A 27,028-nucleotide genomic window follows, 5' to 3' on the forward strand; every position below is an offset into this window, starting at 1 on the left:
TGGACCAACTGGATAGCACCAACCCAAACCCAGGTCCGACATTAGGGGTGGCAAACAGGGCAATTGCCCTGGGCTCCCATACCATAGGGGGCTCCAAACCTGCCTCAAGCTAAAGGACGCACAGGCTGGAGGCCAGCTTTTGGGCCCCTGAATGACTAACACCAGCCCTGCCCAAACCAGTACCTGAGAGAGAAGGGGGTCCAGAACCCCTACACTAGTCCTGGCTCCCACCAAGTCTATTTTTAACATGACAGCCTTCTAATTACTCAATAAATGATGAACTTTAATTTACAAATAGATTTTTTTTTCTACTTTTCAGCCACCACAGAGCTAGAACTGTCTGGAAACATTAAATCGCCCTCTGTGTTTACCAAAAAGAAATGTTTGCGAATCAGGAGCTCCCAGTCAGAAAATTTAAATACATTGAACAGACAGAAACAGTGAAACTAAATAAGTGAAAGGCCTTCGTTTCCTCTTTTAGATTTTGTACCACAGGTTAATTAACACCTTTGAATAATGTATCCTACAGCTCTGTATAAAGTACATTGTTATATCTGCAAACTCACTTTACAAGACCTAGTCTTAACGTTTCCTTATCAGATTTCTAATTCATTCCTTCTGCACCCTCTTCCCGCCCTCAGTTTTCCAGAAATATAAAAGACAGGACATTTGGCAAGGTTGGTTTGTAAGTTCTTATCCTGCAGACCGACTCACCATACCACTCGTCCACCCAGGCAAAGGCTTGCCGATGGCCAATTAGCAGCACATCCCTCACCACCTGGAAAACAAAAACAAAGACTTTAGACTGCTGAAATATGCTGATAACCCTTTCCTAGCCAAAGGATACTCGTGTCATTGTTGGGAAAAGAAAACTTTTCTTTTTACTGATGCCTCTAGTTGACTCTTTTGCGATGGAGTGTGCTGGGAGCGAGGCTGGACTGTGTTTGTGCTGGGAGCGAGGCTGGACTGTGTTTTCCCTTCAGCTTTACTATCAAAATTGTAGCTCCACTTCTTCTCTTTTGGCTTCTCTGTTGCGTTTTAACCTTCCTTTCTTTTTTCTTACCTTATATTACATTGTACGCCGCTCAGACAGCGTGCTAATAGGTGGGATAGAAAGTCATTAAATACATTTAGAAACTTGCCAGCTGATATTCAGCCCATGGGAGGCAGGCTGGCTAAGTCCCGCGATCAGCATTCAGCCTGGATATTCAATGTCAGACTGTTTCTGGTGACCGGTATTGCATACTGGGATGTTTTGGCCAGTTTAAACTTAACCGGCCAAGTTAATATTCAACGCTGGCTGGTTACGTTTATAGCGGCCAAAGATAGGACTGCTATTTAGGTGGTCCTATTTGGCTGCTAAACTTAGCCGGCGATGCGCTGAATATTCACGGCTAGCTGGTTATATCACGCAATATAGCTGGTTAGCCGGTTTGGGCCTTATTCTATAAAGGTTATGCTTCTAAATTTATGAGCATAATTTATGCTCCACTCTGTGCTCCAAAATAGATTATGCTCGCAATTTAAGAGCACAAATTTAGGAGCATAACCATTATAGAATAAGGCCCAATGCACTAAGCAGTAATATTCAGCAGAGATAACCATCTGTCTCACGCTGAATACTGGCACTTAGCTGGTTTAGTGCTATTTAACAGTTAAATAGTGCTGAATGTCAGCCAGTTGGTGTCTACTTTATATTTCAATCTTTTTTATTCAATTGGCAAATCATTCAGAGCTTAACAACATCTCCGACTTTACAATTCGTGCCCGGGAGAAGACCATATTATGTACATTACCTTTTTTCCAAAGCCATTTTCTTTTCCCCCTTTTAACATTATTTAACAGTATTGCCATTTTCTTCCCCCCCCCCCCTCCCCCCCTTTCCCCCTCCCTTTACCCTCCCCCCCTTTCTTTTCAGTGACTTCCTCATTAAACCTTCACATCAACAACATTCTGATCTGATCTATTCTATTTCTCCTTGAACAGGTATGTCCTCTTAATTGTCTTTAAATTGTTCAAATGTTCAAAAGGTGACTTCGGGCTGCTGGGGTTAGTGTCAACCAAAAAGGAGTCCAACATTTTTGAAATTTCTTTCCTATTTCTGAGTCTAGGTCATGGATCCCCTGCCGTTCTACTCTCATTAAGTGCAACATCTTGCTTCTCCATTGTTGTCTTGTGGGTGCTTTAGTTGAGATCCATTCTGACAAAATGACTTGTTTAGCTACAATGGTAGACTTAAGTACAAATTCTTTGAGCCCCCCTGGGCTAGGTGTGCTCAACCTCGGTTGTCCAAACAGCAAAGTCGCCTCACACCTCCAAGGCGTGCTCCATAACTGTGAGACATACGTTGTAATGCTCCTTGGTGTCTACTTTAAGCTTATTTTATAATGGCTACACAGAAGCTTATGTACCTTTTATATAATCGGCTCCTGGAACCAGCCCGAACAACAGACAAGTGCTTTTGCACAAACTGACAGTGGCTCTGCAGAAGGTGTAGAGTGTGCGTGTGCTCTACACGTGTACTTGTGTACATTATGAAATATACATGTATAGCACAACTCATAAGAACATGGGTAGCCATATACTGGGTCAGACCAATGGTCTATCTAGCCCAGTGTCCTGCTTTCCAAACAGAGGCCAGTTGCTTTCCTCTCTCTTTGGACTTTCACCATGACAAAACATAAGTAATATTGTTTCACGAAAACATCAAGCTAAAAAAAAAAAATACCATACAAACCCCAGGGGTAAATTCTGCCAACAAATGGGAATCAGAAACTGGAAAGCATATTTTTAAGATCCCTTTCACTAGTAAGACCATTGAATATTCCCAAGTATTTTATTTTATAATTTGTTTATTCGTCAAAGGCTCAAATAAGCAAACAGTGTCTCACATATTGCCTTTTGTTTTTTACATTCCACGGGCCTTATTACTAACATCAATTTTCTCTCTCTATGCTACAGGCAAAACTTCTACAATCTCCACTGTCTAATACAATGCATCAAACCCTAACTCTACTTCTTGTCATCTCGAACCCTCTGTTGCTACCCTGTTTCCCCAAAAATAAGACATCCCCTGAAAATAAGACCTAGTAGAGGTTTTGCTGAATTGCTAAATATAAGGCCTCCCACGAAAGTAAGACCTAGCAACGTTTTTGTTTGGCCCCTATGGGAAATGGACACAAAAACCTTAATTTTTTTTCGCTGCAACCCAAAGACGAAATAACATTAAAGAAACAAGACTGAGGTGGAAAATCTATCGTCCAGCGGACTCCTACCATCCTCGATCAACTACCGGTAAGTGAGCCCGGAAAGAAAAGAAACATCCCCCTTGCAGAAATAATAAAAGAAAAGAAAAGGAGTAACCGAGCCCTTTCGGCGCTGCTCCATCGCCCAAGGGCTAAGTCAGACTAGAAGGATGGAAAGTGTTGCGAATGTACAGGAGGAGCGCATAAAGCGCCACCAATGGGGAACGGAGCTACCGTAGAATTTGTTTTTAACGTTTGTAATACGGTAGGGATGATCCTGCGCCCTAAGCCCTCTCACAACCTCCCAAGATCCCCAGCCAGAGCAGCCCGGCCCCACATTCCATTACCTTCCCTAGTGCATACCCCTCCTCCATTCCCAGCCTGGCCAGGGCGGCTCTGCTCCGCTCGAGTCCTACAGTCACTGTGGGCAGATAGGCGAGCCACGGCCTACTCCTGCAGGATACCGCCCCCTACTTCAATACTGTTCCCGACCTCAATAGTCCCCCAGCTACTCCCGAATAAGATATTCCCTGAAAATAAGACCTAGTGCATCTTTGGGAGCAAAACTTAATATAAGACACTGTCTTATTTTCGGGGAAACACGGTAGTACTATCTCAAACTTCAGCTACCCCAGTCCCCGTCCCTCCCCCTCCTACTTCTATCTGCCTTATTCCTTCCCCTCTTATCTCTATTCCCCCCCTTTTTTCCCTACCCTCCCTTCCCCCTTCCCCCCCCCCTTTTTTTTTGTTCAGGCGAATATTCCCAAGTATAAAATTATTTGTGGCAGCCTGATGGTAAAGTCTAAAACTAGAAAACTATTTTTGTTCTCACAGGGCATCCGATAGCCCAGGGATCCCACTGCGGTGTGTAACACAAGCTCTGCTTGCAAGGGGTGGTAAATGCTCCATTGGTTATACACCCTGGGCCTGGGGTTTCTAGTTACAATGTTTCCGTTCACTGACCTTGTGTACAAACTGTTCTACTCGGGTCTGGAGTCCCCAGACTTCAAATTTCACTGTCACCAACTTGTAGGAGCACATGATCGGGTCCTGCGTATCCCTCCATCCTTCTTTCAACAAGCCTCGGCCTGTCTTCTCCGACTTGAAATTTTTGGGATCCTGTTTAAAAATAAAAAAAGATTAATACAAAGAATGGACACGTCAGAGACATATATGAAGAGACTGGAGGTCCTAAATATGTATACTTTAGAAAGAGGAGGGACAGCAGCACTGTTCTCTGTAAGCTGAGCGACAGTCCTCCACCTACAGTCTTGCCACTGGGGGGTGCTGTTTCACTATCACATTTCCAATAGTGAGGGACAGGCAAACTCTGCAGAACTCCAAGGAACCTGCCTGTCCCTAGTGATTGAAAACACAATATTGAAGCACTGCCCCCCACTGGCAGCAACGCAGATTTTTAAATACTTGATAGGATACAGATTTTTAAATACTTGAAAAGTATTACAGAACAATCCAATCCAATGTGTATATTTATATTTTGCCAATTCTCTTTGATAAACTCCAAAGCGGATTACAAAAGTATATATCATAACATAAATATCAAACATGAACTGTAAATAACAAGTAATATGTTAGAAATAACAAAAGTAAATCAAATGAAAGGAAGATAGGGACAGGCAAACTCTGCAGCACTCCAAGGAACCTGCCTGTTCCCAGTGATTGAAAACACAATATTGAAGTAATCTGTTCCGGGGCAGAGGGAGCAGGGAACCAGCGGAGTCGACAGGCACGCGGCTGCTCTCTGCACCCGGGGGGGGGGGGGGGGGGTGCGCAGCGGCGATCCGTCCCAGTGGCAGTCGACCTAGGAACGCTACTGCAAGTTGAGAATATGGATTGTCATCTTCCCTGGAATCTGTCAAGGCTGACTTGAAGACTTTCCTATTTGCGGGTGCCTATAACTAATCTTTGCCTTCCTTGCTCCATGGGAGCAGTTACCCCTCCTCTCTGTGCTTCTCTCTATTACTTTCCTGTTTATATCGTATTTCCTCCCCTCCTCCCCTCAATCTCTGCTACTGTTTACCTTTTTCCTTCTGTCCTCTCCCCCTCCTTTATTGTAAGCTACTCAGATATTCCTTGATGGGCTGGATACAGTGGCGTTCCTGGGGGGGCTGGCACCCGAGGCGGATCGCCGATGTGCCCCGCCTCCCGGGTGCAGCGCCCCCCCCATGCAGCGCGGACCCCCCTCCGGCGAAAGGACACCCCCGCGAAGGAACCCCCCCGCCGTGTGCACGCCGCTGGGGGGGGGGTGCCGGGCGCGCCTGCCCTCCGTTGGTCCATGCTTCTTCTCTGCCCCAGAACAGGAAGTAACCTGTTCCGGGGCAGATGGGCAGCAGTGACCATAGTAATAGTGGGGGATGGGGAGAGCTTAGATGCTCATTTCTCCCCCCCCCCCCAGGGTTACCATATTTTGTCCTTGAAAAAGAGGACACATGTCCCGCCCCCTGCCCCTTTCACATCCTCACCCCGCCCCGTCACATATTCCCCTACCCCCGGGTCACATATTCCCATCCCCTGCCCCCCCCTTCTCCTCCCCTCCCCCAGGTCACCTCCCCTCCCCTTACTTACTATCTACTGCCCTGGTGGTCTAGTGACCTCTTCGGGGCAGGAAAGAGCCCCCTCTTTCCTGCCCGGAGCTCTGTCCTTGCCCTGCATCCTGTTGCTGTGACGGTCTCGGGATTCAAAATGGCTGCCGAGAGTTGAAGTCTAGCGAGGCCGCTTCAACTATCGGCGGCCATTTTGAATCCCGAGACCGTCACAGCAACAGAATGCAGGGCAAGGCAGCGCTCCGGGCAGAAGAAAGGGGGCTCTTTCCTGCCCAGAAGAGGTCAGGAGACCACCAGGGCAGTAGATAGTAAGTAAGGGGAAGGGAGGCTAGGATAGGCCCGCCGCCCACCCGTTTGTCCAGAAATCCGGACAAACGGGCAGACTGGCAAAACCCGTCCGGACGCCCGGACATGTCCTCAAAAAGAGGACATGTCCGGGTAAATCCAGACGTATGGTAACCCTCCCCTCCCCCCCCCACTTCATTATTTATTTATTTGTTACATTTGTATCCCACATTATCTATTACTGCTCCTCCTGCTCCCATTCTCAGTACTAGACAGGATGAATCACTGCTTGAGTACAGGTCTGTGCATGTCTATACCAATGGATACATATGGACAGATGGACAAACAGGCTGATGAACCCTTGAAAGCCGGCACTTATTGTGAAACATGCTTAAAATGGGGCATTTATCTGCAGGGAGTTGATAACACTCACTACCTTAACAGGGCTATAAAATTCTGACAACTAAAAATGAGTTTGAGAAAGCTTCTACCGCTCGACTTTATCATTTCTGCAGGTAGGTCCATGTGGACCTTTGAATCTATGCTGTAGGCTGTCAGAACAAAATACAAAATCCCAGGTAGAAAAGGTTCTTTTCATGAGGCAGCAATAGAAGGAGAAGGCCTGGCCTAGTGATTACAGCAGATTCAGATCCTGCCTATCCCACTGATATTCCTTGTGACCTTGGGCAAGTCTCTTTATTACCCACTGAGATATAAGCTCTTTGGGTAGGGACCCACTGTGGCTAGGGCCAGAGCGAGAGTATTAGAGGCTCTAGGTGAACTTTCAGCCTTGTAACCCCCTCCTCAGCCCCCTTTGAGATTAATAATTTAACACAATCATGATTGTCTGGACATCACCCATTCCTGAACAGTCCTGGAAAAATGCGGAGACAGACATCACACTTTCAAATATTAAAATTTGTTTTTGTGTGTACAGATGTAATGCAGGCAATTTCTAAAAATCATTTACCCAGATACTGGTGCTGTACATCTACTTGTAATTCATCCATGGTAGCCGGTGTTTAAAAAATGTGCTCACTTGGCTGAACATTGGCCAGCATATTTTAATTTATGTAATGCTTTTAATTGACTGTATCATTTTATTATGCATCATCATAATGAGTACTATATATTATCCTTCACTCTCAGATCTCTTCCAATGTTTTGCAAGGGGAGTGGTTGTAATTATGGAGCAGTGTTAAAAGGAAAGGAAGCGAACCATTACGAGCTGTGCGTTTGATATCTAGTCTTGCAGGCTGATTATAAACAAGTCTCCAATCAGCCCACTGTGGATTTCAGTAGCCCTTTTACTAAGCCACGTAAGGCTCTACGCATGCCCAAATGGAGTTATGCCCAGCTACCGCGTGGCTGTTGCGGTAATTTCATTTTTGGTGCGCGTCCGATACGCACATCCAAAAAATAATTTTTTATTTTCGGCCGGGCGTAATGGACGTGCGCCAAATGGCATTTAGCGCACGTAGGTCATGACTGCCAGGTTACTGCATAAGACTATACTGCTAGGTCAATGGCTGGCGGTAAGGACGCAGGCCCATAATGGACGCGCGGCAATTTTGATTCTGCCGCACGTCCATTTTCGGCAAAAATTTTTAAAAAGGGCATTTTTTTAAAAGGTGCGCTGAAAAATGATTCTGCGTGCGCTCAAAATCCGCGCCTACACTACCGCAAGCCATTTTTCAGTGCACCTTAGTAAAAGGACCCCTCAGTCCTGTTACATAGGCCTGGGGACCTAAAAATAGGTGCTGGACATGGCAAGAGGATTATGAAGCCAGAGGAGGGAGTGGTCTAATACTGGTAGACTCAATTTTGGGAAGAGTCGGGACACGAGTCTAAATGATAGCCAGGTATTAGGGCACAGAATCTGGCTGACTTTTCTAAAAGTTTTTGCTTTTCTATGTGTTATGCAGAACTGGGGAGAGACTATCTTTATTTGGTCTTTTATTTTATTTATTTATTTTTGTTACATTTGTACCCTGCGCTTTCCCACTCATGGCAGGCTCAATGCGGCTTACATGGGGCAATGGAGGGTTAAGTGACTTGCCCAGAGTCACAAGGAGCTGCCTGTGGCTGAAGTGGGAATCGAACTCAGTTCCCTAGTTCCCCAGGACCAAAGTCCACCACCCCAACCACTAGGCCACTCCTCCACTGTTGCTACTATTTCAGATTCTACATGGAATGTTGCTATTCCACTAGCAACATTCCATGTAGAAGTCAGCCCTTGCAGATCACCAATGTGGCCGCGCAGGCTTTCTGCTTCTGTGAGTCTGACGTTCTGCACGGACGTCAGACTCACAGAAACAGAAGCCTGCGCAGCCTTCTACATGGAATGTTGCTAGTGGAATAGCAACATTCCATGTAGAATGTCCAATAGTATCTATTTTATTTTTGTTACATTTGTACCCTGCACTTTCCCCACTCATGGCAGGCTCAATGCGGCTTACATGGGGCAATGGAGGGTTAAGTGACTTGCCCAAAGTCACAAGGAGCTGCCTGTGCCTGAAGTGGGAATTGAACTCAGTTCCCCAGGACCAAAGTCCACCACCCTAACCACTAGGCCACTCCTCCACTGTTGCTACTATTTGAGATTCTACATGGAATGTTGCTATTCCACTAGAAGTCAGCCCTTGCAGATCACCAATGTGGCCGCGCAGGCTTCTGCTTCTGTGAGTCTGACGTCCGTGCAGAACGTCAGACTCACAGAAACAGAAGCCTGCGCAGCCTTCTACATGGAATGTTGCTAGTGGAATAGCAACATTCCATGTAGAATCTCCAATAGTAGCAACATTCCATGTAGAATCTCCAATAGTATCTATTTTATTTTTGTTACATATGTACCCTGCGCTTTCCCACTCATGGCAGGCTCAATGCGGCTTACATGGGGCAATGGAGGGTTAAGTGGCTTGCCCAGAGTCACAAGGAGCTGCCTGTGCCTGAAGTGGGAATCGAACTCAGTTCCCCAGGACCAAAATCCACCACCCTAACCACTAGGCCACTCCATGTTATATGCTATATGTGTTAAACAGTTTACAACTTAATTAACTTTCATAAAGCACTGAAGACACATCTCTTTGACAAGGCATACCACAATGATCTATAATAAGAACTGTAACGCATTACCACTTACTTGATATTCTGAAGGTATTCTCTTTTTACCTGATCGTCTAATTTTATTATGTCACCCATATTCTATATGTAATACCAATTGAATATTTTCCCTTTTTACCTGATAGTTCATTTTTTTATTATAAGTTCATTTTTTTATTATAAGATGTTCTCTATGTAATACCAATAGCATCTTTTATTCTGGAATGGCGAAAGCCATGACGGAAAATTGTAAGCCACATTGAGCCTGCAAATAGGTGGAAAAATGTGGGATACAGATGCAATAAATAAATAAATAAATATGGTGCCCTGATTTATGATATGAAATTAATTACAATAAACACAAATCTAACAAACAATAGTGAGAAAATGCCAAGTGCAAGGAGTCCGTAGTGTTTGTGGTCCTGAGCAGTGCATGAACACCAGCTCACTATCTGCACACTCTCCTCCAACACACATTACTGGCTTCTTATCCAAGCCTATGCTCTGGAGTGGAGGAGTAGCCTAATGGTTAGTGCAGTGGACTCTGATTCTGGGGGAACTGGGTTCGATTCCCACTGCAGCTCCTTGTGACTCTGGGCAAGTCACTTAACCCTCCATTGCCCCTGGTACAAAATAAGTACCTGAATATATGTACACTGCTTTGAATATAGTTGCAAAAACCTCAGAAAGGCACAATATCAAGTCCCATTTCTCTTTCCCTATTTGAGATTGTACATGGAATGTTGCTAATTGGAGAATCTAGACGGAATGTTGCTACTATTTGAGATTCTACATGGAATGTTGCTACTATTTGAAATTCTGTTGCTACTCTTTGAGATTCTACATGGAATGTTGCTATTCCACTAGCAACATTCCATGTAGAAGCCTGCCCTTGCAGATCAGCAACGCGGCCGCGCAGGCTTCTATTTCTGTGAGTCTGACGTGACTGGAGCTACAGATGGAGCACAAATGGGACCCAAAGGGGAAAAAAAGACTGACGAATAGCACTGGCTGGAACTATTTAAGTTTCAGAAATCAAGTTAAAATGCATTATTTTGCCTTGGCCTTCTTTATGTGATAGGAAGAACTTGTTTTCACTCAATGCATTTCTTTTAAATTGTTGCCTGGATGCATGATGTGATGTTGTTTTTATATACTGTGTTATTTTCTAAGCTGCTCAGAACACTGCAATGTGCAGCATAGAAATGAATGCAGATTAATAAAGCTAAAAGCAAAATCAATGCTATTTTATTGACCTAAAGAGCAGCTCTCCTTTCTGGTATCAATTTTCTTCCTGCTTCTTTGGGCTTCCAACTCATCTGTAACCATTTAAAACTACTCTAGGAATTTTCCCATAGTTAATACCCTTACCAGTGGTGACCATCTCCCTGCGGCTACTTCCACAACTCCAATAATGTTTGAAGGCAGCAGAATATAAATATGTTATTAAATAATGTGAATCCTAGGCCTGATTCCCTCGTCCTATTTGGCCCAGGTAACAGAAGACCTGAGCTGGAAATCAAACACAGACCCTCTACTCAGCTACTGGGTGGTCCCTAAAAGAAGAACTCATCAGGTCAATGCAATTGCCAGATATTACCGAAATTAAACACAGATGAATTGCTGTAAAATACTTTCAACAGTAGGGGGTCATGGTCATACAGTGTATTAAAATGTACAGCCCTGTGGAACAATAATCTTTCATCACTATAGCCAGTTATTGCCCTTTGTTAAGAGATTTTGGACAAAGAGGGCAACAATTATGATAGTGGGCTACCATTAAGATGGGTTATTTTACTGCTAATCCCAGTACTTAGTTACTAGGTCTCATTGCATACAATGGGACCTGAGCTAAAATAGCATGAGTTAGTGGTAAAATAACACATCTTAACAGTAGCCCAGGTTGATAACTTCTCCCCTTAGTGTGAAGAGATTCAGTCTCTGGTAACCAGAGCTGATACTGTGATGTCATAATGCCTCATTCCACCAATGCCTAAGAGCCAACCTCATCAGTGATGTCACAATGGCTTGATTGCCCTATTACATAAAGCAGTGATTTAACCAGAGCTGATATTGTGATGTCATAATGCCTCATTCCACCAATACCTGCCAACCTCATCAGTGATGTCACAATGGCTTGATTGTCCTATATTTGGCTCACTTTTATTACATATATCAGTGATTTCTAGAGAAATTTCTTTTTATTTAATTAAGAGGGGATGTTATCAACATGGGCAACTGTTAAGAGGTGATTTATTTTTTTACTGTTAACCCCAGTTATTAGTAACTCGGTCTCAATGCATAAAATGGGGCCTGTGCTAAAATAGCACGAGTTAGTGGTAAAATAACCCATCTTAACAGTGGCCCAGGTTGATAACTTCCCCCCCTTAGACCCTGATGCTCAGAAGCAAATGGCTCAAGTCCACCAAGCACAGACGCCGCTTCAGACAGGCTGTGGTTCGCTGTTCCTCTGGTCCTGCCCTCATTTCCTGTTTGCGGAAGGGCAGACCACAGGAACAGCGAACCACAGCCTGTCTGAAGCGGCGTCTGTACTTGGTGGACTAGAGTGTTGCCGGCCGAGCAGGAGCTAAAATTTTTTAAACAGCAGCTGCCACGTACGAAGGGCTGGGGCACTCGCACACGTCCTCCTTGCACTCGGAGGCCACAGAGACAGAGGGAGGGGGGCGACTTACGGGGGGGGGGGGGACTGCTGAACTGGGAGGGGATGGAGATGGTGGTGCGAACTCGTAGCGCCCGTGCTTGAGTCGCGTCGCGGTTTCCCAGGCAACACGGTGATGTCACCGGAAGGCTTCAGACATTACGAACCGGGCTTCAACTTCCTGGCAGTCAGCTTCAGAACGTTGGAGGTGCAAATTATTATAGTAGACTAGGTTTCATTGCACAAAATGGGACCTGTGCTAAAAGTGCACTAGTTAGTGGTAAAATAACACACTTTCATGATAGGCCATATTGATAACTACATCCTAAAAGTTGTTCCTGTTTTTTTATGCAGGTAGATTTTCTATAGCAAATAGGTGACGTAGATTGCAAAATGCAATCTGTACGTGTTAATCTTCCGACTGTGTTCAAAACAAGCCCCAGCAAAACCTCGCCTAAATTTGGCTAAAATATTACGCATTGAACACCATACTTACCTTTACCTATATTGAGAGAAGGTAGTTTTCAATGAGACAATTTATGCTATGTAATCTTGCGAAGGATGTTAAAAAAATGGAAGCGGTGCAAAGAAAAGCTACGAGAATGGTACGGGATTTGCGTTCCAAGACGTATGAAGAGAGACTTGCTGACCTGAACATGTATACCCTGGAGGAAAGGAGGAACAGGGGTGATATGATACAGACGTTCAAATATTTGAAAGATATTAATCCGCAAACAAATCTTTTCCGGAGATGGGAAGGCGGTAGAACGAGAGGACATGAAATGAGGTTGAAGGGGGGGCAGCCTCAGGAAAGATGTCAGGAAGTATTTTTTCACAGAGAGGGTGGTGGATGCTTGGAATGCCCTCCCGCGGGAGGTGGTGGAGATGAAAACGGTAACGGAATTCAAACATGCGTGGGATATGCATAAAGGAATCCTGTGCAGAAGGAATGGATCCTCAGAAGCTTAGTCAAAATTGGGTGGCGGAGCAGGTGGGGGAAGAGAGGTTGGTGGTTGGGAGGCGAGGATAGTGGAGGGCAGACTTATACGGTCTGTGCCAGAGCCGGTGATGGGAGGCGGGACTGGTGGTTGGGAGGCGGGAAGTACTGCTGGGCAGACTTGTACGGTCTGTGCCCTGAATAAGGCAGGTACAAATCAAGGTAAGGTATACACATATGAGTTTATCTTGTTGGGCAGACTGGATGGACCGTGCAGGTCTTTTTCTGCCGTCATCTACTATGTTACTAGTATGTTACTAGTTACTAGTTACTATGTAATTAAATCACCCTTATGATTGTACGAAAGGACTCGGCTTATAATATCAGAGTCAGCAAGCAAAAAGCTGAAAGTGCCTGAGAGCCAATGCTACCATCAGCTTGATTAGCACCCAACAGGAAGCTTGACCCAGAGCTAACGGAGCCTGTTTTCTGGGATGCATACATGTCCACACATGGACATTGATACAAAATAACTCTAACATTGTATTATATCCACACCACCTACATTAACCATAACCCATTCTTCCCCCCATATTCTCTTTCCTCTCATCCTTCTCTACACAACTGTGATATTTATGGGATACTTTGTACCCATCTTTAGGATATTTGTACCCAAATATTGTGCTATCTCTGTGATATACTGTACCCATACACTGTAAGTCGCACTGAACCTGCTATCGAGCGGGAAATAAATGCTACAAATAAATAAATAAATAAATAAATCTCTGGTATTTGAATTCCAGTGCTGTTAAATGTGTATATTTTTGATACTGTTTCAGTTTCAATTTACTGTTTTCAACACCTTTCTACCTCATTTATTGTATTTATGTTTATTCTTGGTTATTTTACTATTGCTATGCTGTTAACAAAATTTTAAGTTTTATGTTAAACTGTACCTGCTGTCAGGGCCGCCGAGAGACTAGGCTGGGCCTGGGGCAAGGGCGCCCTGCCTCCGCCCCCTCGCCGCTGCTGCCCCCCCATCGCTCCCCTCGCCGCTGCAGTCCCCGGTCTCACCTGCCTGCCTCCTTGGCTCCGGGCCCCCTGCAATCGAAGCGGCAGTCGCAGATCTCCTGGCCTTCCCTCCCTGTGTCCTGCCCTTGTCTGATGTAACTTCCGGTTTCCGCGAGGGCGGGACACAGGGAGGAAAGGCTAGAAGAGAGGAGATCTGCGACTGCCGCTTCGAATGCAGGGGGCCTGGAGCCAAGGAGGCAGGCAGGTGAGACCGGGGACTGCAGTGCCGGCGGCCTGACCCCGGCGCCGGGCCCACCTTGGAGGCCCGGGCCTGGGGAATTTTGTCCCCCCTACCCCCCCCCTCTCGGTGGGCCTGCCTGCTGTACATCACCTTGGGTGAATCGCTTCATAAAGGCAGCTAATAAATAAATAAATAAATAAACTCTGCCAAGAGCTTCTTGGATCCTTGAAAATTTGCCGTGGGTAGGCATTAAATACGAGGATGAACATACACAGATGGGAGTAGCCTCAGTAAATGCCGCTGAAAATGATTTGTGCAGAGCACTAGTCTATAAACATCGCTCCAAGTTGCACGCCATTTGTAGAATAGCGCTTAGATCCCATTTCCATGCCAAACGTTTGAGCATGAGGATTTACACCAATTGAAACCTGGTGTAAATCCTGGCACACAAGTTTGGCGCGGATATCCAGGATTCAGTAAAAAGATATAAAGGAATTAGAAAAGGTGCACAGAAGGGCGACGAAAATGATAAAGGGAATGGAACGACTTCCCTATGAGGAAAGGCTGAGAAGGTTAGGGCTCTTCAGCTTGGCGAAAAGGCGGCTGAGGGGTGATATGATAGAAGTCTACAAGATAATGAGCGGAGTAAAGTGGACAGATGTGAAGCATTTGTTTACACTTTCAAACAACAACAAAACCAGGGGACACAAGATGAAGCTAGAATATGGTAGATTTAAAACAAATAGGAGAAAGTTTTCTTTACTCAGCGTGTAGTTGGACTCTGGAACTCGTTGCCGGAGAATGTAGTGACAGCAGCTGGCCTTACGGAATTTAAAGGGGGTTTGGACAGATTCCTGAGGGAAAAGTCCATTGAACATTATTAATTTTTTTTGGAGGGGAGGGGTTGCTGGGTTCTTGAAGCCTGGATTGGCCGCTGTTGGAGGCAAGATGCTGGGCTTGATGGACCCTTGGTCTTTCCCAGTATGGCGGTGGTTATGTACTTATGTACTTATTGCACGCATTTTTAGTAAATGCCCCTTATTTGCCCATGCCCCTCCCTTGGCCACACCCCCTTTTGAGTTGCACGCTATAAGACTTGCGCTTGGATCTTTCTAGAATACCACTTAACAAGATGTGCGTGCAGATCCAAACTGTTGAAAATGAATGACAATAATTGTTATCATCCAATTATTATTGGTGCTAATTAGAAGTTTCTTCCCTTCAAAAGGTGAAAAGGGAAGTTAAGCCAAAAATAATAAGTGTGCCCTTGGTTTATATGTTCATATAGATTATATAAAAGAGGTTTTAATGGGAGCAAAATAAATTGAATTTGTTACATTCTGAACAAGAATTCTGTTTGCAGCACAGCCCATCTGTTGTACTGCATGTGAAGATCATTGCTGCCTGTCACAGAACAAAATTAAGCCCTGCTCCCGCAGTTCTCGCAGACCCCCTGTTCTCCTTCTTCCCCCAAGCCTTGCCTGCTCCCTCCTGCCTGCTTTAGCCCATCTTGTCAGCAGTGACACTGAGTACACATGTAATCTAATGAAAGAGGGTTTAGCCAAGGCTTTCCACAGCCAAGATAGAATTTCACCTCAAATCCTTGCAATAAATATTTTAAAGGGATGTGACCAGTCCAAAAATAAGGTTGCAGGGAAGAAAGCCAGAACCATGACATCTCTGAAACCTGCACTAGAAAGATTTGTGGCATGATGCAACTCTAAAGCATGATATCTAACTGCCAAACCTCTTCCAAACAGTGTGAACTATTCCAGGTCCTGTTGTCACTACTAATATTACTTGAACACTCACCTGCCAGTAGCCTCAGTCTCTGGTGAATAGCACTATATTATAGAGAACAGAATCATAGGGAGAGACAGGGCATAGGGCTTCTACCATTTTGAGTTTACAACAGGGGCATAGCTACTATGGGGCCACGGGGTCCTGGGTCCCCATAGTTTTGGCCCTGGACCCCCCTGCCGCGACCCTCTCAACCCCTCTTCCCGCCGCCAACCTTCCCCCGCAGCCATCGCATACCTTTGCTGGCGGGGGACCCCAACCCCAAGTTCTCTCCTCGGCTGCGCGGCGTTGCTTGCTGAACGATCTGATCAGGTTTCCGTGCGTGCGTCTGCCGTCCTGCACGTTGTACGTGCAGGACGTCAGACGCACGCACAGAAACAGATTCAAACTTGATCAGATCATTCGGCAATGCCGCGCGGCTGAGAAGAGGACTTCGGCTGGTGGGGGTTGGGGTCCCCCGCCAGCAAAGGTACGTGGTGGGAGAGGGCTGCGGGAAGGGAGGTCGAGAGGGTTGCGGCGGCGGTGGTGGGGGGGGGGTCAGCAATGCCGCGCGGCCGAGAAGAGGACCTCGGCTGGCGGGGGTTGGGGTCCCCCGCCAGCAAAGGATGCGGAGGGAGAGGGTTGGTGGCGAGAAGGGGGAGTTGAGAGGGTTGCAGCGGCGCCGGCGGGGTGAAAGTTGGCGTCGTCGGGAGGGGGGGGGAGGCTAAAATGTGCCCCCTCACCTCAGGCTCTGGACCCCCCTCCCGTCGAAGTCTGGCTATGCCCCTGGTTTACAAAGAGGGAAGGAAAAGGGACTTGATATACCACCTTTCTGTTTTTTGCAACTACATTCAAAGCGGTTTGCATATAATATACAGATACAACATTTATTTTGTACCTAGGGCAATGATGCCTTGCCCAGGGTCACAAGGAGCTAGGGTGGGAATTGAACCCAGTTCTCCAGGATCAAAGTCCACTGCACTAACTACTAGGCTACTCCTCCACTAGCAACTTACCATGTAGAATCTCAAATAGGAAAAGGGAAATGGGACTTGATATACCGGTTTACGTGGAGGAGCATAATCGAATAGGGATGACCATCTCTAAGGGCACCCATCTCTAAGGACGTCCCGGCGAAGGGGCGAGGAAACCGCTATTATCGAAACAAGATGGGCGTCCATCTTTTGTTTCGATAAAACGGTCGGGGACGCCCAAATCTCAACATTTAGGTCGACCTTAGAGATGGTCGTCCCCGGTTTTCGGCGATAATGGAAATCGAGGATGCCCATCTCAAAAACGACAAATCCAAGCCATTTGGTCATGGGAGGATTCAGCATTCGTAGTACACTGGTCCCCCTCACATGCCAGGACACCAACCGGGCATCTTAAGGGGCACTGCAGTGGACTTCACAAATTGCTCCCAGGTGCATAGCTCCCTTACCTTCGGTGCTGAGCCCCCCAAACCCCTAACACCCACTACCCACAACTGTACACCACTACCATAGCCCTAAGGGGTGAAGGGGGGCACCTACATGTGGGTACAGTGGGTTTTGGGTGGGTTTTGAGGGGCTCACATTTACCAGCACAAGTGTAACAGGTAGGGGGGGATGGGCCTGGGTTCGCCTGCCTGAAGTGCACTGCACCCACTAAAACTGCTCCAGGGACCTGCATACTGCTGTCATGGAGCTGGGTATGACATCTGATGCTGGCATAGAGGCTGGCAAAAAATTAAAAAAAATTTTTTTTAGGGTGGGAGGGGGTTGGTGACCACTGGGGGAGTAAGGGGAAGTCACCCCCGATTCCCTCCAGTGGTCATCTGGTCAGCTTGGGCACCTTTTTGAGGCTTGGTCGTGAGAACAAATTGACCAAATGCTCGTCAGGGACGCCCTTCTTTTTTCTATTATTGGCCGAGGACACCCATCTCTTAAGCACACACTAGTCCCGCCTTCGCTACGCCTCCGACACGCCCCCGTGAACTTTGGTCGTCCCTGTGACGGATTGCAGTTGAAGACGCCCAAAATCGGCTTTCGATTATGTTGATTTGGGTGACCCTGAGAGAAGGACGCCCATCTCCCGATTTGTGTCGGAAGATGGGCGCCCTTCTCTTTAAAAAATGCCCTGATAGTATATACAGGTACTTAGGTGTACCTGGGGCAATGGAGGGTTAAGTGACTTGCCCAGAGTCACAAGGAGCTGCAGTGGGAATCAACCCAGTTCTCCAGGGATCAAAGTCTGCTGCACTAACCACTAGGCTACTCCTCCACTGAGGTCAGCAATGATTAGGGCGATACACACAAGGGGTTGTAAAGCTGGGAGCTACATTACTGCAGTGGTGTAGGAAGGGGGGGCGGGAGGGGGGGTCTGCCCCGGGTGTACGCCGCTGGGGGGGGGGGGGTGTCGGCTCCACTGGTTCCCTGCTCCCTCTGCCCCGGAACAGGTTGCTTCCTGTTCTGGGGCAGAGAGAGAGCAGGGAACCAGCGGAACCGACGCAGCTCCCAGCTGGTAAGAATGCACTCCGAGGGGGGGGTGCGCAGCGGCGAACCGCCCCGGGTGGCAGCCGCCCTTGCTACGCCACTGCATCACTGCAATGCTGTGGAAGGGTGTGCAGAAATTTGGATTAGCCAAAATAAACAAGGCAATAATCCTGCATCACTTGCCCAGTGCCTCTGGTATAATGCACATCCTAAGTACAATGGGACTGATATTCAATCCACAATGAGCAACTGGGACAGTCGATTCTGCTTTAGCTGGCTATCATAGGCTAATCTTCAGCTGCCACTTAAATTCTATTTGAAAATAGGCCTAAACCTAGTCAGACATCTCTATATTTAGAAAGGTCCAGTTAGCACTGAAAATTAACACTGACCTAATTTTGTTCCCTGACCAAACAATCACCCCCTGGAATTCTCAAAATTCTGAGCTCTAGTCACTTTTGGGCCCTTTTACAGGGCACCCTGACATAATAGCCCTGACAAAACAGCCTTGTAACAAAATAGCCCTTGACAAAATGGCCTCTTAACAAAATAGGCCCCTAGAAAAAAAAATAACACATCACAAAAAAGGATGATAAACTACAAGTGAAATCTTCACTGAGAAAGGCTCCTTCCAGCATTGCAATAAAGCAAGCATATATAAATAAACAAAATTCTATAGCGTATTCATGATCTGTTCTGCTGTTCAAGGAAACTATTCTTCCATCAACATGCTAATTTAAAAAAACAAAACATAGTCTTACCAACCTTATCCTGTTTGGCAAGGTAAGATTATTAGGAAAAAAATGTCGTGTGTTGCAAGGTAAGTTCTCCCCCTGTCTGGTACTATTCGGGTTACTTTGTCAGAGGCCATATTCTGGGCAGCCTGATCAGGCCCTTTTGTCGGGGGGCGAATTTGTCAGGGGCTATATTGTGGGCAGGCTGTTTTGACAGTGACTGTTATGTTGGGGGCTATTATGTAGGGAGCTTTTTTGTTTGGAGCTTTTTGTGGGGGTTATTTTGTGTGGGGGCTTTTTTTTTTAATCGGGGCTATTTTCACCCGGTACCCTTTTACAGAGTGGCGGTAATCCCAATGCGGGCTTACTGCTCGCTCTTCCGGGACTACCACCAGCCCATCGCAGCTGCCACCGGTAGTCCTGCCCTGAGGTTGTGCCATTTTTTGGGGAAAAAGAAAACCCCCTGGAAATGGCCTGCATGCATGGCCATGTGTGTCTGGGGGCTTTTTACCTGCAGCGGTAAAAAGGGCCCTGGTGCACGGGAAAAACAGCCCTCGTCACTAGCACAGGGCCCTTTTCCCCGCAGCTTATTAAAAGGACCCCTTGGCGAGGGAAAAGTTTTCCTCTAGAGGGATCTAATTGTCACCTACCTGAGACATCAAGGTTGGAGTCGAGCCTTCTCCCCTCAAACGAACTATACACTTCCCTTCTGACTTCTACACTTTGGACACGCCTACACATTAGCGCGGCTGCACTTTGGGAACGCCTACTCTGACGTCATACACCTTCACTTTAAAACCAGGAACTTCTCCCTACTTCATTGCCTCAGCTACAAACTTCTTGGTGTCTGATGCATTTATCTTGTTGCTGTTCTGTCTGACCTAACCTGCCTAGACCTGACCTCTGCTGGATCGCTGCCTGACCTGACTACTGCCTGGACCTGACCACTGCCTGACCTGACTACTGCCTGGACCTGACCACTGCTGGATCGCCGCCTGCCTTGACCACTGCCTGGTACTGACTTCTGCTCTGCTCTGTCTTTGCCTCCTTCTGTCTGAGCCGAGTCCTCTTCCTCGCTTGACTTCCTAAGTCCTGTTGACCACCTGAACCCAGGGGCTCAACCGCTTGGGAACGGTGGTCGCTGCAGCTGAAGCGTTGGGTTTCTGACTGCTGGGCCCTTGATCAGCACAAGGGCTCACTTCTACTCCTGACATTATGACACTAATTAAGAAATTAGCTGGCTAGATACTTGGAATGTCAACCTCTTTCAGCCAAAGTGAGTCACATTATCTGCAACTAGGTGAGGTCGATTTTGCTAGAAAGCTTTTGATGTTTTTAAAAAATATAATTGGCTTTGATCAGTGTATGCTTTAAAGGTAGAATATAAGTTTTTGAAGTGAAAAAAGCTGCACAAGTGGAGTGGCAACTATAAATCTCCTACCGTAGGGAGGGGGCAAGGAGGCACGAAGGAAGATGGGCTCGCTTACAACAGTGACTGACAAGTATTTGTTAATGAAGTTATATAAGGGGGGGGGGGGTTGAGGGGGGAGGATCAAAGAATCATGGGGTGACTTCATGTTGAGTAGGGGTGAGGGTGGGTTAGAATGAACGGGTGGGGGATAATGTATTTAGGGGCATAAGGTTGAGCTGGGTGGTGTTACGGATATGATTTTGTTAATTGCTCTTTATTGCGGTGGGTGCAAGGGGGAGTTGGTTTCAGAAATAATAATGTACTAGTTTAGTACATATCTGCGAGGGTAAATGTGAGCGAGATGTGCTCTTGTTATGGAGTTATGCAAAATAAAAAAATAATCTTAAAGTGAAAAAAATAATAATGCAAATGATTAGGGGGTTGGCAGAACTGGGAGAGGGGAGGATGGTGGAGAGAATATTATAAATCTTTCAGGTGCTAACAAATTCCTACTAAGATTTTCCTATTCTTGTTTTCTACTGCTTTATAAATCTCTGTAGTGTCTGATTTATTACGTCAATGCATGGTCAGTAGCAGAGGAACAGTTTCCAGTACGTGGATTCGGCTTCGAAAATAAGCTTGTGGTTCCGATTTCTAGAGTCCCTACAGTTCCATCATTTATTGCATGAGCTGGAAAAAAAAAAACCCCGTCAGGATGGCATTACTATTCCGATCAGAGTTAGAGCTCCAGGCTGGAACATAACTGTTGGCTGTTAACAGTATAGCTGAGAGAATTGCAAGGCTAAATTTAGAGCCATTACCCACTCTCCAACATTGATCCTATTGCATAATAAATCAAGAAGCATGCAAACATTTTGGTTTCCTCGCTCGCTCACGAAGAAGGCTCAGAGTTTTTGTATGTGAACTGGAAAGATTTTAGCAATCACATTAAAGGCGATTAATAAGAGAACAAGTCACCGGTTTTGACTGGAATGAAATTCCCTCAGAAAAACATCTGAAATCCTGCCCATGTATAAAAACGTCTTTTGAATTCCTCCAGTGTTTTGACAGGAATTCTTCACTTTTCAGTAGAGGGGATGATAAACTGTCATTGCTGATTCTTTCTCAGATGGGCTATTGTAACTCAATCTATTCTGGAATCCAATTATAGAAAAATACCACAGGATCCCTTATTTTAAGGTGTAATGTCCCAACAACATATTGGTTGTAAATGTTGGTTGTCGGCTGCCATCTCCCAATCTCTCTTATTTATTTATTTGTAGCATTTTGTATCCCACATTTTCTCACCAATTTGCAGGCTCAATGTGGCTTACATTTGCCGTAATGGCGGTTGCCATTTCCGGGTAACAGAATTGCAAATGGTATTGCGTTAAGGTGCATGCATACATTACTACTACTACTTAACATTTCTAGAGTGCTACTAGGGTTACGCAGCGCTGTACAGTTTAACAACAAGGATAGTCCCTGCTCAAAGGAGCTTACAATCTAAAGGACGAAATGTCAAGTTGGGGCAGTCTAGATTTCCTGAATAGAGGTATGGTGGTTAGGTGCCGAAGGCGACATTGAAGAGGTGGGCTTTGAGCAAGGATTTGAAGATGGGCAGGGAGGGGGCCTGGTGAATGGGCTCAGGGAGTTTATTCCAAGCATGGGGTGAGGCGAGGCAGAAAGGGCGGAGCCTGGAGTTGGCGGTGGTGGAGAAGGGTACTGAAAGGAGGGATTTGTCTTGAGAGCGGAGGTTATGGGTAGGAATGTAGGGGGAGATGAGGGTAGAGAGGTAGGGAGGGGCCGCAGATTGAGTGCATTTGTAGGAGAAGCTTGAACTGTATGCGGTACCTAATCGGAAGCCAGTGAAGTGACTTGAGGAGAGGGTGATATGAGCATATCGGTCTAGGCGGAAGATAAGACGTGCAGCAGAGTTCTGAACGGACTGAAGGGGGGAAAGATGGCTAAGTGGGAGGCCAGTGAGGAGTAGGTTGCAGTAGTCAAGGCGAGAGGTAATGAGAGAGTGGATGAGAGTTTGGGTGGTGTGCTCAGAGAGGAAAGGGCGAATTTTGCTGATGTTATAGAGAAAGAAGCGACAGGTCTTGGCTGTCTGCTGGATATGCACAGAGAAGGAGAGGGAGGAGTCGAAGATGACTCCAAGGTTGCGGGCAGATGAGACGGGGAGGATGAGGGTGTTATCAACTGAGATAGAGAGTGGAGGGAGAGGAGAAGTGGGTTTGGGAGAGGTAACATACATGGAACATAACATACATGGGGGGGAGGATAGGTGGACGGGGTGAGGCCAGAGGAGAGAGGAGGGCTGCAATGCTCGCCCGTTTTTACGGGCTTAACGGCTAGTTGTTACATAGAGAGTAGGTTGACAAGATAAGATTAAGCATACAGGCAAAGAAAGAAGTCAATCAAAATGGAGGTGTTGTGGTTACGGTTATTATCTGGGTAACTCAGATGGATTCCTAATTTAAGTTAAGTCATTTGTGTAGACTTGCTTGAAAAGGTGAGTTTTTAGCAGCTTGATGATGGAAAAACTCAACCAGCATTTCCTAGATTAAAAAGTTATTTTAAGGTGCAAGCTTGAGGCTTCCAGGACTTCCTCTTCTATTTCAGCAGCCCTGAACGATTACATCTTTAAACACTGCCTGATCTAACTAAAGATATCTTCACTGTCCAATTATCTGGATGGTTTCCTTTTAGCAGCTGTTAATTTTGGTAGGATAACATGGTGCTCCATGCCACTTACCTCCGACTCTTTATAATAACGTTCAGGAATTTCATCACAGGCGATGTCGATAAAGCAGACTTCTCTTTCCAGGTCTTTGGCCTCATTGTCAAAAATCTGTAGAACACATAAATCAGAACAAAACATTGAAATACACACAGTGTTCAACACAAGAACCTTTTTCACAACTTTGCAGTGAAGTATTTACCAGTGGCATACCTGTCTGGCCTCTAAAATAGTTCAGCAGCGGCTGCCTCACTCCCCTCTCTCCTCCTCCAGATCTCGCATTTGCCTCCTGCCCCCAGCTCCATAACACCCCCCTACCCTGTTCTACCTCAGCACCTTCCTCAGCAACAGCAGCGATGTACGTCCACTGCCTGCGTCAGACCTAGAGGCTTCCATTTGCCACGCCCTGGCCTGTCCTCACTGACATCACTTCCTGTTTCCTCGCTGGTAGGATGCAGCAGAGGGAAGCCTGAGGGGCTGGCCAGGCAGTGGATGTACATCACTGCTGTCGAACGTACTGAGGTATGGGGGTAGTTTCAGAGAGGGGGGAGATGCTGGGCCTCGGGGAGGGGGGAATGCTGGATCTGGGGGCAGAAGAGAGGGAGAAAGATACAGGGCAAAGGAGGGGGGATTTTGGAAGGCCCACCCATCCAATTCTGGGCCCACCTAAAATGAAAGATCTGGCTACGCCCCTGGTTATTAACTCAAGCAGATATATTTCATATATTAAGTAATCCTAGTTTCTAGAGAGGCATTTCAGAACGCTGGTGAAGGTTCCCACTTTCCTAAAAGGCTTTTCACTTCTAAGTACCAGTTACAAGCAGAGAGGTGGACAAGTTGCCATCATGATTTTAAGTCTCACTGGATAACCGGGTGCCAAGGCAGTCCAGAACCCCAGGTGGAACAAAGGGGGGAAATGCATTCTGAAATGCCGGCAGCTCCTCAACCTGATGGCACCTCCGCACAGTCACACTGGTTGGACAAACTTTGGGTGAATCTCTTCATAAAAGAGGTTAATATAAATACATAAACCTACTACTACTACTATAATTCACTTCTATAGCGCTACCAGTCGTACGCAGCGCTTTACAATTGAACATGAAGAAGAAAGACAGTCCCTGCTCAAAAGAGCTTACACAATCAGTTCTGCTCTATATATGCCTTCAGGTCAAGATCATTTAACCACATTTTTTTTTAATAGTTACATTTGTACCCCGCGCTTTCCCACTCATGGCAGACTCAATGCGGCTTACATATACAGGTACTTATTTGTACCTGGGGCAATGGAGGGTTAAGTGACTTGCCCAGAGTCACAAGGAGCTGCCTGTGCCTGAAGTGGGAATCAAACTCAGTTCCCCAGGACCAAAGTCCACCAAGTCCACCACCCTAACCACTAGGCCACTCCTCCACTGTTGCTACTATTGGAGATTCTACATGGAATGTTGCTATTCCACTAGCAACGTTCCATGTAGAAGTCGGCCCTTGCAGATCACCAATGTGGCCATGTAGGCTTCTGCTTCTGTGAGTCTGACTGTAGGACGTCAGACTCACAGAAACAGAAGCCTGCACAGCCTTCTACATAAAATGTTGCTAGTGGAATAGCAACATTCCATGTAGAATCTCCAATAGTATCTATTTTACTTTTGTTCCCTGTGCTTTCCCACTCATGGCAGGCTCAATGTGGCTTACGTAGGACAATGGAGGGTTAAGTGACTTGCCCAGAGTCACAAGGAGCTGCCTGTGCCTAAAGTGGGAATTGAACTCAGTTCCTCAGGACCAGAGTCCACCACCCTAACCACTAGGGCACTCCTCCACATTGGAGATATGATATATATTTCCTAATTTTTATTTTTTTTATAGGGGGGGGGGGCTTTTTCAGGAGAAGGCATGTCTAATGGTTGGAGCATTGGACTATGGTTCAGGAGGAATCCTGAAATGTGAATGCAGTACCTCTGTCTGCCACCGACGCTTTGGGCTTGATTCACCAGGGCTCTTCTTCACAGACAGGGAAGGGGAGAAAAGTCTTAAAGGGCAATTCTAGAAATTGGCACTTCAGTTTAGGTGTCCCAATGCTGTGCATCTTGGAGCCAAGATTCAGTTATGGAATATCAGCATGCCAGCCCTGTGTCAATGGTAGGCATAGATTACTACACCTATGGGTGCCATATGTGTTCTATAAACTATCCCTCCAATATTCATCCGGTGGCGATGAGTGGTTTGTTGTCTGCTGCCAGCGTTATTCCTGGATATTCAATGCCAGGTCCTGTTTTGGCTATGTTTTTTTTTTTTTTGTTTTTTTTTGTTTTGAGCCAGTTAAGTGAATAGAGGAGTGGAGGAGTGGCCTAGTGGTTAGAGCACCAGCCTTGCAATCCAGAGGTGGCCAGTTCAAATCCCACTGCTGCTCCTTGTGATCTTGGGCAAGTCACTTAATCCTCCATTGCCCCTCCTGGGACAGAGAAATATCCAGAGTACCTGAATGTAGCTCACCTTGAGCTACTAATGAAAAAAGGTGTGAGCAAAATCTAAATAAATAAATAAAGGTTCTAGAATTCTAAAGAATAACAAGATTCCATGCAGAATTTCAAAGTGTAGCAACATTCCATGTAGAACCCCAAAGAGTAACAAGATTCTTTGGGAGTGGAGGAGTGGCCTAGTGGTTAGAGAACCACTCTTGCAATCCAGAGGTGGCCAGTTCCAATCCCACTGCTGCTCCTTGTGATCTTGGGCAAGTCACTTAACCCTCCATTGCCTCAGGTACAAACTTAGATTGTGAGCCCTCCTGGGACAGAGAAATATCCAGTGTACCTGAATGTAACTCACCTTCAGCTGCTACTGAAAAAGGTGTGAGCAAAAATCTAAATAAATATTCAGCCCTTGACTGCATAAGCCAAACCACTTAAAGATAGGACTGCCATTTACACAGCCTGATTTACTACTACTAATCATTTCTATAGCACTACTAGACTTACATGCAGGTAATGTCTCTGTCCCTACCTAGAGGGCTCACATTCTAAATTTTTGTACCTGGGGCAACGGAGGGTTAAGTGACTTGCCCAAGGTCACAAGGAGCTGCAGTGCCAATCAAACCCAGGATGATCAAAGTCCATTGCACTAACCATTAGGCTACTTATGCAGTGAGGGGTTTGCCTATCAGCAGTTAATCTGATTGTGCCCCAAGAATCCCCACAGGTTAGCCACTTTTGAATTCAGTGCTAACCAGTCATTTTCAGCAATGATAACTGATTAAGTGCTGCTTAAAATGTACAGAGAGCTGCAAACAAGCGATTTAACCGGTTGGTGGTTGTTTGCAGCCGGTTAAATTGTACCTGGGAGACACACCCATGGTTCGCCCATGTGTACAACTCCCTTGCAGTTAGTTGCTAAGGCTTAGGTGCTACCTTACAGAATAACAGCTAACGCACCAGGGGCGTAGCCAGACCTCACGGTCGGAGGGGGCCATTTTGAGTGCCACCCCACCGCTGCCCCGCCTTGCCCCCCCCCCACCTCGCCTCTCCTCACCCCCTCACAAACAAATACCTTTGCTGGCAGGGGTCCCCAACCCCCGCCAGCCGAAGCCTTCTTCAGTGCGGTCTCCGGCGCAGCCGCGTTCACTGCCTGCCCCCCTGCTCTTTCTTCTTGCTCTTCCTGTGCACGCTGACACTCAGCGGTCTCCAGCGCAGCCGCGTTCACTGCCTGCCCCCTGCTCTTCTTGCTCCTCCTGTGCACGCTGACACTCAGCGGTCTCTGGTTTAGCTGCGTTCGCTGCCTGCCCCCTTGCTCAGCGTGCACAGGAGGAGCAAGAAGAAAGAAGAGCAGGGGGCAGGCAGCAAACGCGGGTGC

The 27,028-nt window shown here is 46.5% G+C and overlaps 1 protein-coding gene across 2 annotated transcripts in view; it reads right to left on the reverse strand.

The window, feature by feature from the left end:
• Positions 1 to 27,028, reverse strand: part of PITPNC1 (phosphatidylinositol transfer protein cytoplasmic 1) — a 393,300-nt gene that overhangs the window by 16,234 nt on the left and 350,038 nt on the right. For both annotated transcript variants that reach the window (XM_030208446.1, XM_030208447.1), the window contains exons 6-8: positions 23,204 to 23,299; positions 4,209 to 4,364; positions 715 to 778 (exon numbers count right to left, since the gene is read on the reverse strand). In XM_030208446.1, the coding sequence (XP_030064306.1) occupies positions 715 to 778; positions 4,209 to 4,364; positions 23,204 to 23,299 (316 nt within the window). The remainder of the gene's footprint in view (positions 1 to 714; positions 779 to 4,208; positions 4,365 to 23,203; positions 23,300 to 27,028) is intronic.

This window comes from Microcaecilia unicolor, chromosome 6 (genome assembly GCF_901765095.1).
Source record: "Microcaecilia unicolor chromosome 6, aMicUni1.1, whole genome shotgun sequence".
Classification (NCBI taxonomy): domain Eukaryota; kingdom Metazoa; phylum Chordata; class Amphibia; order Gymnophiona; family Siphonopidae; genus Microcaecilia; species Microcaecilia unicolor.